The sequence below is a fragment of the Rhineura floridana genome, chromosome 3 (assembly GCF_030035675.1).
Source record: "Rhineura floridana isolate rRhiFlo1 chromosome 3, rRhiFlo1.hap2, whole genome shotgun sequence".
NCBI classification, from domain to species: domain Eukaryota; kingdom Metazoa; phylum Chordata; class Lepidosauria; order Squamata; family Rhineuridae; genus Rhineura; species Rhineura floridana.
In genome coordinates this window covers 212,915,445-212,932,605 of record NC_084482.1, presented here as the reverse complement: position 1 = coordinate 212,932,605, position 17,161 = coordinate 212,915,445, and the positions used below count along the sequence as shown (strand labels likewise).

General features: G+C 47.5%; 1 protein-coding gene across 3 annotated transcripts in view; it reads right to left on the bottom strand.

Moving 5' to 3' along the window:
- Window positions 1-17,161, bottom strand: part of LOC133381506 (class I histocompatibility antigen, F10 alpha chain-like) — a 36,108-nt gene that overhangs the window by 18,129 nt on the left and 818 nt on the right. For all 3 annotated transcript variants that reach the window (XM_061620682.1, XM_061620683.1, XM_061620684.1), the window contains exons 3-6: window positions 14,935-15,100; window positions 13,469-13,534; window positions 8,546-8,746; window positions 606-771 (exon numbers count right to left, since the gene is read on the bottom strand). In XM_061620682.1, the coding sequence (XP_061476666.1) occupies window positions 606-771; window positions 8,546-8,746; window positions 13,469-13,534; window positions 14,935-14,979 (478 nt within the window). In that variant the 5' untranslated portion in view covers window positions 14,980-15,100. The remainder of the gene's footprint in view (window positions 1-605; window positions 772-8,545; window positions 8,747-13,468; window positions 13,535-14,934; window positions 15,101-17,161) is intronic.

Genomic DNA, 17,161 nt, shown 5'->3' with positions numbered 1-17,161 from the left:
CCCGACTTCAGGTGCCCACCAGGCTGCTGCTTCTGAACCTTTATTTGCCACTTGCACCTCCAAGAGCCCGTCCATCTGAAGGTCTCTTCAGATTTTCCTTTCAACACTGGGCAAGGGGGTGGGAGTGGCTTGGTGACTGCCAGGAGAGCCAGCCAATCAGCACCTCTGTCTGGACAGGTGGCCTCTCCTGAAGCAGGAGGAACAGGCCGCTGCTCTGGGGCTCAATTCACTTTTGAAAGTTTGTCTGTCTGTCCCAAAACGGGCAGGTGCCATCCCACAGTGGGATCACCCCTCAAACCTTGCTCGACACCTGCCTCAGGGTCTCCCCTTCCCCTTCCATGTACAGTGTGGTACTGGATGGATCCCCTCCCCCATGGTCTCAATCTCTGCCACCCCTAAAACTCCATTAGGACCCTGGTTTGTAGAGAAGGGGGGGTTTCTATGCCCACTTCACTCTTCCAATTGTATTCAAACTGATTAGGGGGCAGAGGCTTCTGCCCTGACTGGACCCCCCCTTTCCTCTTGGGAGCCCCCTCTCCCCATCTCCCGACCATGGGAGGGATGATTTTTTGGGGGGATCTGTGCCTCTTCGACTTTCCACTCACCTCCAGTCTGGTTGTAGCGATTCTGCAGAGTCACCAGGTTCACTCTGAATGCCAGCTCATCTCCCTGCGAGATCTCGGTCTGCTTGTTCCAGTAGCTGGTATCGTAGCCCTCCACCTTCTTTATCCAGGGGACTTGAGGCAGGGCCTGCCTTGTGTCGCTGTCATACTAAAAGAAGAGCCGGTCATCCACATACCCCACAATGATGAACTGGGGCAGCCCCTGGCCGGGTTCAGACACCCCCGTGAAGAAATAGCGCAGGGAGTGCAAGGAGGAGCCTGGAAAGAAAGAAAGAAAGAAAGAAAGAAAGAAAGAAAGAAAGAAAGAAAGAAAGAAAGAAAGAAAGAAAGAAAGAAAGAAAGAAAGAAAGAAAGAAAGAAAGAAAGAAAGAAAGAAAGAAAGAAAGAAAGAAAGAAAGAAAGAAAGAAAGAAAGAAAGGCAGCGTTAGGGGTCCTGCAGCTGAGGGCACCTCCCCGTTGAACCCTGTTGTCTTTCAAGAGCCCCCCATTTGAAGATCCAAGGTGCCTGTGGGGTGGGTGGGGTGGCAGTGGATGCATGGACCCGCCTGCAGACCTGGAATATATCCCCCAGGGAGGGGGATGAAGGGAGCACAGTAGGGAGAGAGACCTAGAAACTCTAAAGTCAGAGGGGGGTCACAGGAGAAAGAACCTTGGGGAGAAATTAGGGGACAGGACAGAGGGAAAGAGTAGGGGCATAAATACAGGGGGGGGGAAGGAAGAAAGGAGAAGGTGGGTATCACGGAGTCTAAAGGGAGGAAAGGTGAAGGCCAGGTGAGGGTGCTATGAAGGGGCTTTCAGCTGGAATCTCTCCCTCCCCCCCGCTGCCAATCCATCAGCATTGCCCTTTGATGGTTAACCTCATATGAGGCTCTACACTGTCTAGTCTCTGTCCCAAAGGGATTGCAGTCCCAAGGGGGAAAAAGGACATCACAAATTTATCCTCAACTCAGGGCCAGGGCTGTATTTATACTCCAGGAGTGGATCAGAGGAAAGCTCTCCTCCTTCTGGTCCACTCTGCCATCCCAACTGAGTCCAACTGGGCCTCTCAGGTGGCCACCCAGGACAGACTTGCCCAGATTCCAGCACAGCCAGGTGGTGTCACGGATGGCACAAACGGGGGTCCCATGTAACCCCAAAACTTGTGCATCCACATGAAGCTAGGGAATAGGATGCAGAAGCTTACTTAGGTTTAATACCGCGACAACTTTATGGAAACAACCCCATCACATCCGTGTCCACAGACTATTAACATCACAGATCCAAAGCTTTCTGTTACAACCTCCAAACACTCCAAATCCACCATCCATTCACAACTTCACCTGCTGGGATGAAGGGCGGGATATAAATAAAATAATAAATAAATTAAATAAACTTGTATCTGTTTCCATGGATTGTACCATAAAATAGTGGACCAATACTCCTTGGCACCCCTGTGATGCAAACACCTGTATCCGAGGAACAAATCAACATGGTGTTTAGATGGAGATGTTGAAATCTACCCTCAAATTACTCCTCACATTCGCACCCAGGGACAGTGAGCATTTTCTGGGGCTGCCATAGTACAAAAACATGGTTCCAAGGCAGGAACACTCATGTCTTGTTTCACACAACACCCCCCACAAACCCACTATCAACCACAATTTGCTTCCGTCTTCATGGACTATACCATAAATATCACCAATTCAGGTGGGTGTGGCACTAAAATATGTATTCAGAGCATGGATTCTCATATTCTTTACACAAATCACAAATCCCACCTGTATCTTACTTTACAGTAAAGGTGCAAAAACATGGATACCAAGCATGGATCCGTATGGTTTTTCTATTGTCCCCTGTGACGCCCTTCCCTGGCTCTCCCTGTCAGGTTCCTACCTGCTCGTGGTTACTGCCTGTCACTAGGCACCACCAGGGACTCCACCAGTCCGGACTGTCCTTTTTTATGGTTTCTTTCCCCGCTCTAGCACAGATCTCAACAGATCCCCCTGCTAGGCAGCACCACCAGTCACGTCCTATAACCAGTATTTCCAGAGACTCTGCCTGAGTCTCTCTATCAGGTTACCTCTGTGACTGAGTGCTCAAGCTGTCCCACTCCCTTTGTATCAATGCAGATACATATATTTCTGGTTTGCTCTGAATACTTGTGGTGTTATATTCTCCCCTTCACCGCTGCCACCATTTGTTACCCTTCAGCCTTGGTATTTACCTTACCCTCCCTTCTGGTCTGTGGAACCCCAGCCAAGGATCAGGCCTTTGGTAAACCAAATATATTTATTAAATAACAAAGATAACAAGATTTCTTCATAAAGGCACTTAAGCATATGGTTACATCTATTCCTGAGGTACTGGTCTTAGTATTAATCCGAACTCCACACTCTCCTCACATCCACCAACTCTCCACCCAATCTCCTCTCAAAACCCCACCAAAACAACCCACTAACTTCCACCCAGATTCAACTGTCATCCTTCCATTTATACTCTCCAGCCATCCAAACACTCAGCCAATCATCCAGTATTCTACTGCCCATTCACTCCCCCCTCCTCTTTCACTCCACTTACCATGTATCTTCTATTCAAACAGCACTTACCATATATACACTAATACAGGAACATCACATCCCCACCCTCACCTTAACACAGATCCTCAACAGGAGCAGCAGATCTAGCTATTTATGCCATCCCTGGGTTACAAGGGACCCAGGACACAGATCCACAAGACTTTTACAGAGAGACACCCCAACCCACTGCCACATCAGTTCACATTCATGCTCATGGACTATATCATAAAAAATTAAAGATGCAGGCAGCCTCCAAGACATAAAAACCCAGATCTGAGGAACAGAACCTGGTGAGTTCTTCATGCAAAAGCCCCACATCCCCCACGGACCTCCTGCTGTACATCCATGAGCATAGAGCAAACAATAAAAATAGTTTTATATTTTGGGACAGGTGGCTGCCCAGCTGCCTCCTGAATCCAGGGTTGGAGAGCCCACCACCTCCCTAGGTCATTGGTTCCATTGTCGTATGGCTCTAATAGGAGGTTTTCCTGATGTTCATTTGAAATCTGGCTTCCTGCAACTTGAGCCCATTATTCCATGTCCTGCACTCTAGGATGATTGAGAAGAGATCCCGGGCCTCCTCTGTGTGGCACCCTTTCAAGAACTTGAAGAGTGCTATCATATCTCCCCCATCTTCTCCAGGCTAAACATGCCCAGTTCTTCCAGTCTCTCCTTACAGGGCTTTGTTTCCAGTCCCCTGATCATCCTCGTTACCCTCCTCTGAACCTGTTCCAGTTTGTCTGCATCCTTCTTAAAGTGCGGTGTCCAGAACTTCTAGTGACAGTTCTGGTTTAATTTGTTCTAACACCCAATTTAGGATGCACACCTTAACATGGTGAGGGGGTTTGAGAGTGTTGAAGAAGCTGAGAGCAATGCCATCAGGAGTCTAGACCAAGAGGTTAGACTTCTAGCAGTGGCACCCAAGGCAGAATGGTCAAAGCTGAGACACCAGACTAAGATGTATCAAAACTCAGAGGAAGGCAGTGGTAAACCACCTCTGAGTATCTCTTACCATGAAAACCCTATGAACAGAGTATCCACAATGCAACACGAGATAGTGCTGGAAGATGAGACCCCCAGGTCAGAAGGCACTCACCGAGCTACTGGGGAAGAACAAAGGACAAGTACGGGTAGTGCTGTGACTAATGATGCAGCTGGGTCAAAGCCGAAAGGAAGCCCAGAGGCTGATGCGCACAGATGCGAAAGGAGAGTCTGGAGTTGTACGACGCACACAATAGGAACATGGAATGTGAGAAGCAAGAACCAGGAAAAGTTAGAAATTGTCAAGCAAGAAATGGAACCTATCAACATTACAATACTTGGTGTGAGTGGACCGGAGTGGGACATTTTCAATCAGGCAACTACAAAATATTTTATGCAGGAAATGAGAAATTAAGAAGAAACGGGGTTGCTTTAATAGTGAGAAGTGATGTAGCGAGATTAAATGGGAAACCTATTAATATAACCATCATCCAAGTCTATGCTCCAATGTCAAACGCAGAAGAAGGAGAAATTTTACACAGAAGTACAAGAGGAAATTGATCACACAACAAAGCAAGATATGATGATAATCATGGGAGACCGGAATGCAAAAGTATGGAACACAGAAGAACTAGGAATTGTGGGGAAGTGGGGCTTAGGAGACAGAAATGAAGCAGGAGAAAGACTTATTGAATTCTGTGAAGCCAATAATTTGTTTCTTGCAAACACATTTTTTGAACAACCGAAAAGACTACTGTACATGTGGACATCACATTGATTATACAATTGGTAGCAGAAGATGGGGAAGTTCCATACTTTCTGCAAAAACAAGACCAGGAGCAGACCGCAGTACAGATCATGAACTGGTTGTATCGAAAATCAGAGTAAACCTAGAGCAGAACAAAGTAATCACAATGCCAAAATACAATTTAAATAACATCCCAGAAGAATATAAAGATCAAATAAGGAACAGATTTGGGGCTTTAAACTTAGTTGACAGAGAACCAGAAGAACTATGGACTGAAGTCAGAGACTTTATCAGAGAAGAATGCAAAAAGACAATACCTCTAGTTAAAAAGAGAGAAAGACCTCAATGGATGACTGAAGAAACTCTTCAAATGGTTAAAGAGAGAAGGAAAGCAAAAGCAAAAGGAGTTAGAAACACAGTCAGAACCCTAAGTGCAACAGTACAGCGACTAGTACGTAGGGACAAAGAAAACTATTACAATAGTTATTGTATAGAAATAGAAGAGGACAACAAAAAGGGAAGAACAAGAGCCCTGTTCCAAAAGATGAGAGAAATGAAAGGGAAATTTAGACCAAGAGTAGGAATGTTGAATAATCCACAGGGGAACACACTGACTGACCGAGATGAAATAAAAGGAAGATGGAAGCAATACACTGAAGAACTCTATAAAAGAGATGCCAGGATGACAGATTCATTCACGGAGGAACCATATGATGAAGAACCAGAAATTTTAGAATGTGAGGTGAAAGCTGCTCTTAAAATACTTGGAAGAAACAAATAACCAGGAATAGATGGCATACCAACAGAGTTACTACAAGCTACTGAGACTGAATCTGTCCACATTTTGACAAAAAAATGTCAACAAATATGGAAACTAAACAATGGTCCACAGACTGGAAGTGTTCAATATATATCCCAATTCCAAAGAAATCCCAGAGAATGCAGTAATTACTTTAATATCCCATGCAAGTAAAGTAATGCTCAAGATTCTACAACTAAGACCATATATGGAGTGAGAAATGCCAGACATCTAAGCTGGATTTAGAAAGGGAACAGGCACCAGAGATCATATCGCAAACATATGTTGGATAATGGAACGGAGCAGGGAATTTCAGAAGAAAATCACCCTGTGCTTTATAAACTACAGCAAAGCCTTTGACTGTGTAGATCATGAAAAACTATGGAATGCTTTAAAAGAAATGGGGGTGCCACAGCATCTGATTGTCCTGTTGTGCAACCTATACTCTGGACAAGAGGCTATTCTAAGGACAGAATATGGAGAAACCGATTGGTTCCCACAAGGAAAGGGTGTGAGACAGGGGTGTATTTTATTACCCTGTTTATTTAATCTGTATGCATTACATATTATACGGAAAGCATGATTGGACCAAGATGAAGGAGATGTGAAAATTGGAGGGAGAAACATCAATAATTTAAGATACGCAGACGATACCATACTCTTAGCAGAAACCAGTAATGATTTGAAATGAATGCTGATCCTTTACCCGCTGTTTTCACTGTCCAAATTTCACATCCATACATAGAGATCGGGAATACCATGGTCTGAATGATCCTGACTTTAGTGTTCAGTAATACATCTTTGCATTTGAGGATCTTTTCTAAAGAACATAAGAACATAAGAAGAGCCTGCTGGATCAGGCCAGTGGCCCATCTAGTCCAGCATCCTGTTCTCACAGTGGCCAACCAGGTGCCTGGGGGAAGCCCACAAGCAGGACCCAAGGGCAAAAACACTCTCCCCTCCTGAGGCTTCCGGCAACTGGTTTTCAGAAGCATGCTGCCTCTGACTAGGGTGGCACAGCACAGCCATCATGGCTAGTAGCCATTGATAGCCCTGTTCTCCATGTTCTAGTTCTCTCATAGCTGCCCTCCCCAGTCCTAGCCTTCTGATTTCTTGTCTCCATTTTGGTTAATGACTGTGCCGAGATATTGATAATCCTTGACAAGTTCAATGTCCTCATTGTCAACTTTAAAGTTACATAAATCTTCTGTTGTCATTACTGGTTCTGTCTCAGGAAGCCGCAATCTCTTCCTCCAGCTCACCTTCATTTCGGTCAAGATCAAAAGAGGAAAGGGCTAAAATTCTCGGGAGTTGTTTAAAGCACAGTATTAGAAGCTGGACTGAGTGCATAGCGCAGGATCAGGAAAGGTACCACCAGGGCCAAGAGGATGCCAGCGTGGTTAATGAGCAGAGTCAAAGAAGCTATTAGAGGCAAAAAGGCTTCCTTTAAAAAAGGAAGTTTTGCCCAAATGAGGAGAACGAGAAGGAACACAAACTCTGGCAAAAGAAATGCAAGACGACAATAAGGGGTGCTAAACAAGAATTTGAGGAGCACATTTCTAAAAACATAAAAACCATCAACAAAAAATTCTTTAAATACATTCGAAGCAGGAGAGCATATAGGGAGGAGTCTGAGGAACGGGGGCAAACAGTGGTGATGATAAAAACTGACAAATCGCCAGGTCTGAATGGCCTCCACCCAACAGCTCTCAAAGAACTCAGATATAATATAGCAGTCATGGAACAAAAGGAGGGGTCGTCTTGGGGATCAGAACTGTTTAAGCAGCAGGAAGCAGAGAATGGGAATAAATGGGCAGTTCTCCCAATGGAGGGATGTAGGTAGTGGAGTCCCCCAAGGATCAGTATTGGGACCTGTGCTTTTAAACTTGTTCATAAACAATCTAGAGTTAGTGGTGAGGTGGCCAAGTTTGCTGATGACACTAAATTGTTTAAGGTCGTTAAAACAAGCAAAAAAGATTGGGAAGAGCTCCAAATGGGCAGCCAATGGGCAGTGAAATGGCAAATGCAATTTAACGTGGGCAAGTGTAAAGTGGTGCACGTTGGGACAAAAACAATCTGGGTTTCACATTTACATTCATGGGGTCTGAATGGGCAGTGGCTGGCCAGACACGAGACCTCGGGGTCACACTGGATGACTCCACGAAGATTTGGGCTTCCCGACTCGGAACTGACGCTGGTTCCTGACTTCCTGAGGAGGTTCTAAGCAAAGGGCGAGGCAAGGGGGTAGAGGGATATCGCTCAAGGGGAATCGGGGGCAGGATGGGGGGGTCTCAAAAGCCTTGTGCGTCCCTCTTTCCCTAGGAGCTCTCTGCTCTTCCGTCCACCATTTCTGCGACGGTCCAAGGGGTGTGTCAGGCGCGGGGCAGAAAGAGAGAGATCCGCGCAGCCCAGCGGCCCCCACTCCTCATTCAGGACACCGACTTTTTGCGGGGAAGGAATTGCATCTGAAGGCAGACAGGGTCGGTTGGACTCGCATTTGGGAAGGGCAGGAGGGACGCAGGTCCCCCTCACCCAGAGGCACAACCTACTTCGGGGAAAGGAAGCGGCACCCCCGGACTCCCCCTTCTTGGCAGGGGGCAAAGGCTGAAGAGCGGCGCCCCAGAACAACGCAGCCCGTTTCCAGCCGTTGAGAAGAGCAAAGGAACGACGGGGGCCGAAGCAGACCGGAAAAGGGGCTCAATCCGGATTAGACGACAGGCAATTCCGGCCCCCTTCTTGCCCCCGAAATAAATGCGAAGAGTGCTCCGCAATAGGCCGGCTGCAAATTCTGCCCCCCACCACCCCCAGTTGGGACAGTGTCGCCCCCAGAGGTACTCACCACAACACTCGACCAGCAGGAAGTCAGCAATCGCCAGGAGGAGCAAAACGGGCCACTGGAGGAGCCCCATCTGGTTCCGGAGCAGCACCTGAAACTCACCGCGCTCTCGTCGCATGCAAAGCCCTTACTGCGAAGCGGGAGAAAGGGCCCCGCCTCTGCAATCTGGAGCAAGAGCAATCGAAAACAAGCAGGGATGAAGATCTGCAGCTCCCAGAGGTGAAGGGAAGGAAAGAGAGGGCTTCAGCAGGGGTGCTATGGCAGGTCTAGAGTCTGGGGGCAGGGGAAGATCAGGATGAGTCCCCCATCCATCCCCATTGGAGCTGCCCCCCATTTCCCTTTGAGGGATAACAAAACCCGCTTCCACTCCAATCATTATTTTTCCTAAACCAGCACCGTTGCCACCATTTAATATCACTTACGCCCTTTGAACCCTTCTCTCACCGGTAACCCTGGTGACTGTGGGATACAGGCATGGCACACGGGTACCACAAAGATCAAAGCATTTATTTGGCACAAGCACATGTAGAGCACAAGCTTATGTGGCTACTTTAATGCAGCACTGTCTCTTCAAATACCAACAGCTTCTTTTACGCTACTGTTGGTAAATTGAGACAGCTTTGAGGAAACAGTTAGTTACCCTATTAAAACTTTTGCCAGGTTGCCCTTGTGTTTACTCCACCCCAGTCGAGCCCCTGCAACAATGGAGACGGAAGACTTTTCTTCACTCCTCTGTTTTGGCCACCACTGAGGGCAGGTAGGTTTTTGCTTCTCCATCCTGGACTCTCCTACCAGAGCTTCACATCCCAAACTGTGTCTTGCGCCTCCTCCCCCCACGCTGGAGGCAGGCTCTCCCCTCCTCTCTTCAGCCCAGTCAAGCGATTCGCCTACCTCAGGCAGTTTTTTTTTTAAGTCTCAAAGAAGCACTCAAGAAAAATACATTTCTAAAGTGTGGCTCAGGGGTCGTCAACACGTTGCCTATGGGCGCCATGGCACCCACGAAGGCCTTCAGTGGTGCCTGCATCAGGGAGCCCAGAATCTAAGTTTTCATTTTTTAAAAAATAAATCTCTAGCTCTCTGGAAGGTTATGAAGGAAAATATACAGGTAGCTTTTAAAACGATTTCTGTGAAATAAGGCAGCCTGGCTGCTCCTGCCTGTCAGTGTTGTTAGCCAATGAGTGAAGTCAGAGTTCTGACTGATAAGTGAGTTGTTTGGACACCAGGCAATAGGAATCTCTGGGGTCTTAAAGAGCTGCTGTTTTGCCCTCCCTTTAGTGCACCTTTCCTGCTTCTTTTTTTCTAGTCCTTGGAACATCCATAGTTTTCCTAGCAACGAGGCTGCATCTTTCCTGTGTTGGGTTCGCCTGAGATCAGGTAGTGCCTAGAGATTATTTTCTACAAATACTACCACCCAGTAAGCATGGGTGAATGTTTAAAGAATCCCCCTCCTCCCAACAGGGAAATGTGGAAACTTTACAAAGAGGCTAAGGCCCCTCTAGTCCAAAGGCGACCCCTGGTATAGCCTTTTGATGAAAAAACAAAACAAGAGTCCTGTGGCATCTTAAAAACTGACCTGTCAGAAACAGACATAATTTGGAAATTGTCCTGGGGGAGAACTTAAGATGTGTCTTTTAAAGTCCTGCCCCAAAACTCCCTTTTCAGAAGACTGCAAAAGCATCATTTCAAGCAGCCGCCTACCCCCATTGAGTTCAATAGGGCTTTCCCCCAGGTAAGCGGAGGCAGGAGTTCCACTTCAGTCACTGGCACCTTTCCAAATCCTGTCTCTTGTTCTCTTAAGTGTTGCTGAGTTCTTTTGATCAATGGCTACAAGTTGGCCTCCTGCTGTTGATTATCCAGGCTTATGGTGAGGTGTCAGGACAACAGCATTTTGTAAAGCGTGTGCCTGTTGCTACAACTTTACTGTCTGAACTTTTTGTCTCTTATGGGGGGGATTCCCAAAGGTAGTTCCACAGGGCAGAGGAACGTGAGAGGAGCCCTGCAGCTGGCCCACCTGGTGCAGCATCCTGTTCTCACAGCGGCCACCAGGATTCCCAGGGGAGGCCACAAGGCAGACCTGAGGGCAATAGCGCTCTCCCCAGGGCCTTGTCTTCAGGAGCATTCTGCTCCCAGTGCTGGGGCCATTGCGGTTCCCAATCTTCCATGAACTTAGGTCTAATATCATTTCAAAGCCATCCATGTTAGTGGCCGTCGCTGCTTCTTGTGGGAGCGAATTCTGTGTGAATTTAGTAGTATTTGTCTGAGCTAAATCTACCTTTTCTTCACAAGGCATTTACAGTCCTGCGTTTTCAGACACTGAAATCTACTTTCTTTGAGCTGAGCACCTCTGCACCTGTGGCAGTCCATGGGTCGGACCCCATACACTGTATCAGTGGTTCCCAACTTGGGGGCTGTGATCCCCAGGGTGGGGCACAAAGTAAACCAAAAGGAGCCACGAACAGTAAAGAAATTGATTTTTTTTACAAAAGTCTTCACTCCCTGGATACTGTCTGCTCCCCACTGCCACTGCAGACGACATCTCCCAAATTCAAGTTGCAGCCAGTCAAAAGCACAAATAAATATTAATTATACGTAAGCATTAAACCTATCAGATACAAAGACTTGCAACAATAAAACAGACTCAAGAAACAAAGCCTTAAATCCCAAGACTGGCTACATATACTGTGAATTTAGCCGTATGAAACATCACAAGATTGTCCAAACTGTCAGCAAATATGTGATCTTATCCATAGTACTGAGCAGAGGAACCAACCACCACTAGAAGTGTCACTAAATATTTTTGCCTGGGTTTTAAATACAATTTACAACGTAACATAGAGTGTACGAGGTCCGACCCCTGGGCTGCCACAGGTGCAGAGGCGCTGAACTCCGAGAAAGTAGATTTCATTGCCTGAAAACTCAGGGCTATAAACGCCTTGCAAAGAAAAAGTAGAATTAACTCAGATAAATGCTACTTCTTCATACAGAACTCGCTCCTGCAAGATATCGTGATGGCCACTAACATGGATGGCTTTAAAACGATATTAGACCTAAGTTCATGGAAGATTAGGAACCGCAATAGCTCTAGCACTGGAAGCAGAATGCTCCTGAAGACAAGGCCCTGGGGAGAGCGCTGTTGCCCTCAGGTCCGCCTTGTGGACTCCCCTGGGAATCTTTGTGGCCGCTGTGAGAACAGGATGCTGCACCAGGTGGGCCAGCTGCATGGGTCCTCTTTCGTTCCTCTGCCCTGTGGAACTACCCTTGGGAATCCCCCCATAAGAGATGCAAATTTCAGAGAATGAAGTGTAGCCACAGGCACACACTTTACAAAATGATAGTTTCCTGTCACCTAATCACACGCCTGGAGACGAGCTTGGAAAAGTTACTTTTTTGAAACTACAACTCCCATCAGCCCCAGCCAGCATAGCCACTGGATTGGGCTGATGGGAGTTGTAGTTCAAAAAAAGTAACTTTTCCAACCTCTGTCAACAGCAGGAGGCCAACTTGTAGCCATTAATCAAAAGAACTCAGCAACACTTAAGAGAACAAGAGACAGGATTTGGAAAGGTGCCAGACTTGCGTAGGAGGAGGTAAGTGACTGAAGTGGAACTCCTGCGTCCGCTTACCTAGGGAGAAACCCTACTGAACTCAGTGGGGTAGGGGGCTGCTTGCAGTTTTCTGAAATGGAGGTTTTGAGCCAGACTTTAAAAGGCACCACTTAAGTTCTCCCCCGGGACAATTTCCAAATTATGTCTGTTTCTTACAGGCTATGGCAGGGGTTGCTGTTGGACCAGAGGACCCCCAGAGAGCGCTTGGGGGCCATAGCCTCTATGTAAAGTTTCCACATTTCCCTGTTGGGAGGAGGGGGATTATTTAAACATTCAGCCACGCTTACTGGGTGGTAGTATTTGTAGAAAATAATCTCTAGGCTCTACCTGATCTCAGGCGAACCCAACACAGGAAAGATGCAGCTGTTGCTGGGAAAACTATGGCTGTTCCAAGGACTAGTAAAAAAAGAAGCAGGAAAGGTACACTAAAAGGGAGGGTGAAACAGCAGTTGTTTAGGACCCCAGAGATTCCTATTGCCTGGTGTCCAACAAGTCGCTGGTCAAATCACAGCTCTGGCTTCGCTCATTGGCTAACAACACTGAGAGGCAGGAGTAGCCAGGCTGGCTCATTTCACAGAAATCGCTTAAAAAGTCACCTGTACATTTTCCTCCATAACCTTTTTTCTAGGAGGGCTAATGATTTATTTTTTAAAAAAATGAAAACTTAGATTCTGGGCTTGCTGAAGGAGGAACCACTGAAGGCTTTCGTGGGTGCCATGGTGCCCACAGGCGATGGGTTGGTGACCCAAGCTACACTTTAGAAACATATTTTTCTTGACTGCTTTTTAAAGACTTCTCCCACCCAAACCTTCCCTGCCACCCCCTCCAGATCTCACAAACAGGCATCCACTATCCCTTTGCCCAAATGACCCAGTACATAGTGACTACTGGATGCTGTACAGTCCACTCCATCTCTTTGTCACTCTGTCCCTCCAGAATACAAGTCTGCGTTTTGCATTCAGAAAAGGCCAGCCAATTGTTTGGCCAAACAATGTTCCCTTCCCCCACTACAGCGGCCCCATTAGGGCCAGACTTTGGGGCTGAGATCCAGGTCCCACTCAGCAGAATGAGCAGGAAAGCCTGCAAATGCGGCTTACCACATTTTGAAGTCGGTGAAGTCATACACACATTGCCATCTAAGGGAGGGGGGATCCTCTAAGACCATTAAATCCAGAGCCAAAGTTGCCTAACTGCCCCCTCCTGTCTGGCTCCTTTGCACCAGTCTGTAATAGGGGCCCCTCTGGCCCATCAAATCGACATGAGTTCCCTCCTCAACAATCTCCCCACCCTCCAAGACCACAATCTTGTGTGCGCTCTCCACCGTCTGCATCCAATGAGCAATCATCAGCACCGTCCGGGCCTGGCAGTTCATCACAGACTGCTGGATCTAGGGGGAAAAGACATAATCTATATTCAATCAACAGTATTTATTTGTTTATTATTTGTATATCCCACCTTTCCTGCAAGAACCTCGAGATGGTATACATGGTTCTCCTCCTCTCAATTTTTCCTCAAAACAACCCTGTGAAGAACCCTGTTCAACTTTCATCAGAGAAACAGAGCCCCTGTGAGTAACAAGAAAAGCGCTGTTTGGGTCAGGCTACAGGTTCCCCTAGTAGTCCTGTCCTTGTAACAGACTAGGAAAGTCATTACTGGCAGCAATTTCCATGTGGATGACATAATTTGAAATTGGGGGGGGGGGATGGTTGACGTCATGGTCAGACCTAAGTCCGTGGAAGCCATTTTCCAAAATGGCCACCGACCACCCTGCACCCTGCACCCGACCACCCTGCACCACCTATCTATGAACCATGTCAAACTCTCTTAAATTTGGGGGGATTTTAATAATAGCAAAGAATAAAATACAGTATTTTATAATATAACCTTCTGCTATAATGTGTGAATATACAAGTAAAAAAAAAAAAATTTAAATAGATTTATATTCCGCCTTTCCTCCAAGGAGCTCAAGTGGTGTGAACTCAAGTGGTGTGGACGGGTCTCCCTCCAACCTAAGAATGGGTGAACCTGTCAGTTTTGGTTTCTCTCAGTTTCTCATTCTCCACATCAGTCTGAGGGTTTAAAAAAAATCCTCATGAAAATTTGACAGCATGTTAGTGCAATTTCCCCCAAATATAACATCTTTGTACAGCAACTTCACCTAATATAATGCATTTTGTATGTTATTTTCACATATGTATTTATTTCTATGTACCCTTTCCCCCAGTGTACTCATCTTTATACGCTCTACTTGGCTGGACAACTGTGCTGCAAAATCCATAGAAGTGTGCATTTGTTCTGGTTCTCATTTTATTTTGGACAGGGCAAACTAGACAGATTCAACTTTAAATGCCAACTGAATCAAATTTCTGCCCCCTTCTCCCCCCTCCCCATTTCATCCCCACAACAACCCTGTGAGGTAGGTTAGGGTAAGAGATGGTGACTGGCCTTAGGTCATCCAGTGAGTTTTCATGGCTGAGTGGAGATTTGAACCCTGGTTTCCCAGGTCCTAGTCCAGACCTCTAACCACTACCCTAGGTTGACTTGAGGATCACAAAGCTTATTTTTGTATTCACAGCTCTAGTCTCTCATTCTCTCCTACATATTGACTTTGTGACTCCCCACCACAAGTTCTCCGGATGGAGTAATTCGGTGAATTGCAGCCATTCACGGCATGTAGGGTGGCGGAGGCTGAGTGTGGAGAATTAGGACAGCTGTTTTGGGGAGAGAAGGAGGATGGAGTTTTGTTGAGATGAAACAGGATGGGGGTGCCAAAAAGATTCCACCCACCTGTGGCAAACCCTCCTTCCAGCTCCTTGATGAACGCGAAGGCATTGGCGTCTCTAGCCGCAGTTCCCACCTCTTCCTTGCTGCAGCTGCAATCCTGCACCCCGTAGGTGATGTTGTACCAAATGGACCCAGAGAAGAGGACGGGCTGCTGACCCACTAGTGCCACCTACAGGAAGAATGAGGCATGACTATTAGGACTGGACAGGGGTTGGGGAAAGAAAAGGGCTTTTATGCAGCTTCTGAGAAAAGCCACAGTGAGTAAGTGCTGCTTCCGTGGTAGGCCTGGATCCATGTGATCATCTTTGGTCAAGATAAATGTGAGCACATTTGGCTCTTTGGCTTTTGTTAGAGAGAGAGAGAGGGAAAGGGAGAGGGAAAGGGAGAGGGAGTCTGTCTTTGTATGTCTGTGTGTGAGAGACAGAGACTTTCAAAGCAGTTGGAACACAGTTATTTGGTCCTGGCAACATTCACTGCACCTCCAAGATTACAGATCTCAACTTATTTTGATGTCCTGGGTAAATAAATAATTTGGCTGTGCCACCCTGGCCTGTCCTATAGTATGAAACAGCAGCAGGTGTAAAGGGGGCGTGCGAGACAAATAAGGAATTTCCTAAAGGGATCCATAGGCACAACTCTCACCCTCCAAGTCACCCTCTGATGCCAACTGAAAGGGCACATTCTCAAGAGCCAAGCTGAAGTAGTGCATGGAAAGGTGGGCCCTTATATTTGGGGGTAAACTATCTTTGAGCTGCACTTCTCCCCATTAGTGTAGCGGCAAATTCAGAAGTGCAGGGTCCCTTTATGATACCGAGTCCAGTTAGTGTGCCACCTACGGTCGTTCTTGGATAAGGTTACCCTGGCGATGGTGACTCATGTGTTAGAAACCTCAAGACTTGGTTATTGTAATGTGCTCTTTATGGGGCTACCCTTGTGCCTGGTGCAGAGGTTCCAGCTTGTACAAAAAACTGTAGCAGCTGGACTGTTGATGGGGACAGACTACCACCCGCGCTGGCTGCCCACATGTTACCAGGCCAGGTGCAAGGCTCTTAGGAACGTAAGAAGAGCCTGCTGGATCAGACAAATGGCCCATGTAGTCCAGCATCCTGTTCTCACCGTGGCCAACCAGGTGCCCCAACGGGAAGCCCACAAGGAGAGGACCTGAGTGCAAGAGCATCCCTCCCCTCCTGGGGTTTCAGCAACTGGGATTCAGAGGCAGAGCACAGCAAAAAAAAAAAAAACCTTAGTGAGCGGATTCTGTGAAATGGCTTGTGTGGTTCTAGTACTGCACTGCCTCTTCGAGTGTATATTTGATGGGGAGGGGGGCTCTCCTGGGAAAAGGGAAGTAGGTTCCCTCCTCCTAACTTCAGCCACAACATCTCTCACAAGCAGCACAGACTGTATCTTTCAGGCGGGACTCAAGTGGCTGCTCCCTCTCCCAAAATGCCTTCCACCTGCTCCCTTTTCCTCTTCCTTGGGAGGCAGGTGCCAGGATCCCCCCTCCAGAGCAGGAGCCCGATTCTTGGGCTTTCATCCACTGGGTGGCTGCGCTCCAACCTCCACCTGCTTTTCTCTCTGCAGCCTGACTGGTGTGCTCTGTGAAGAGCTTCAGGCCTGGCAGGTCTCCTCCAGTGTAAGAAGCGGGTCCTTCTGCATCAGGGATTCTTCTGCCCCCGGGAGGCACATCTTCAACCTCTGAGCTCTGTACTTTGGACCCCTTCTGATTGCAGGGAGCCAAGATGGACCTGCTGCTGCTTTCTTGTCTTCCTCTCTAATTCTTGGGTGGGCCAATGAGTTGTGTGGGGAGGAGTTGAATGCTCTCTCCTGTGCCCAGCTTCCTTTAGGGTGAGGCCAGGCCTAGGGCAGGGTGGTGTCTGGCAGGACTGGGAAGACCCTGGTTCAAATCCCCACTCAGCCGTGTAGCTTACTGATGTGACTCTGCTTATTTATCACTGTTTCTCAGCCTAACCTACCTCACAGGGATGTTGTGAGGACAGAATGCTTGTTTCTGGGGGTGGCAGGAATATCCTGCTGGAGTAATGGCATGGAGGCCAAACCAGGAGAGAGGGGAAGGCAGGTGAACGCCAGGTGCCTGTTTCTCTTCCAGCCAGATTGTCCCCTCTCCAGCCACAGGGCCCTCTAACACCAACTGCCCCTGGGGCCAAAGAGCTGTACACAGACTTTTGTTCTAATTGGTTGCTGTTGTGTGGGGCGTGGGCTTCCTTGGAGT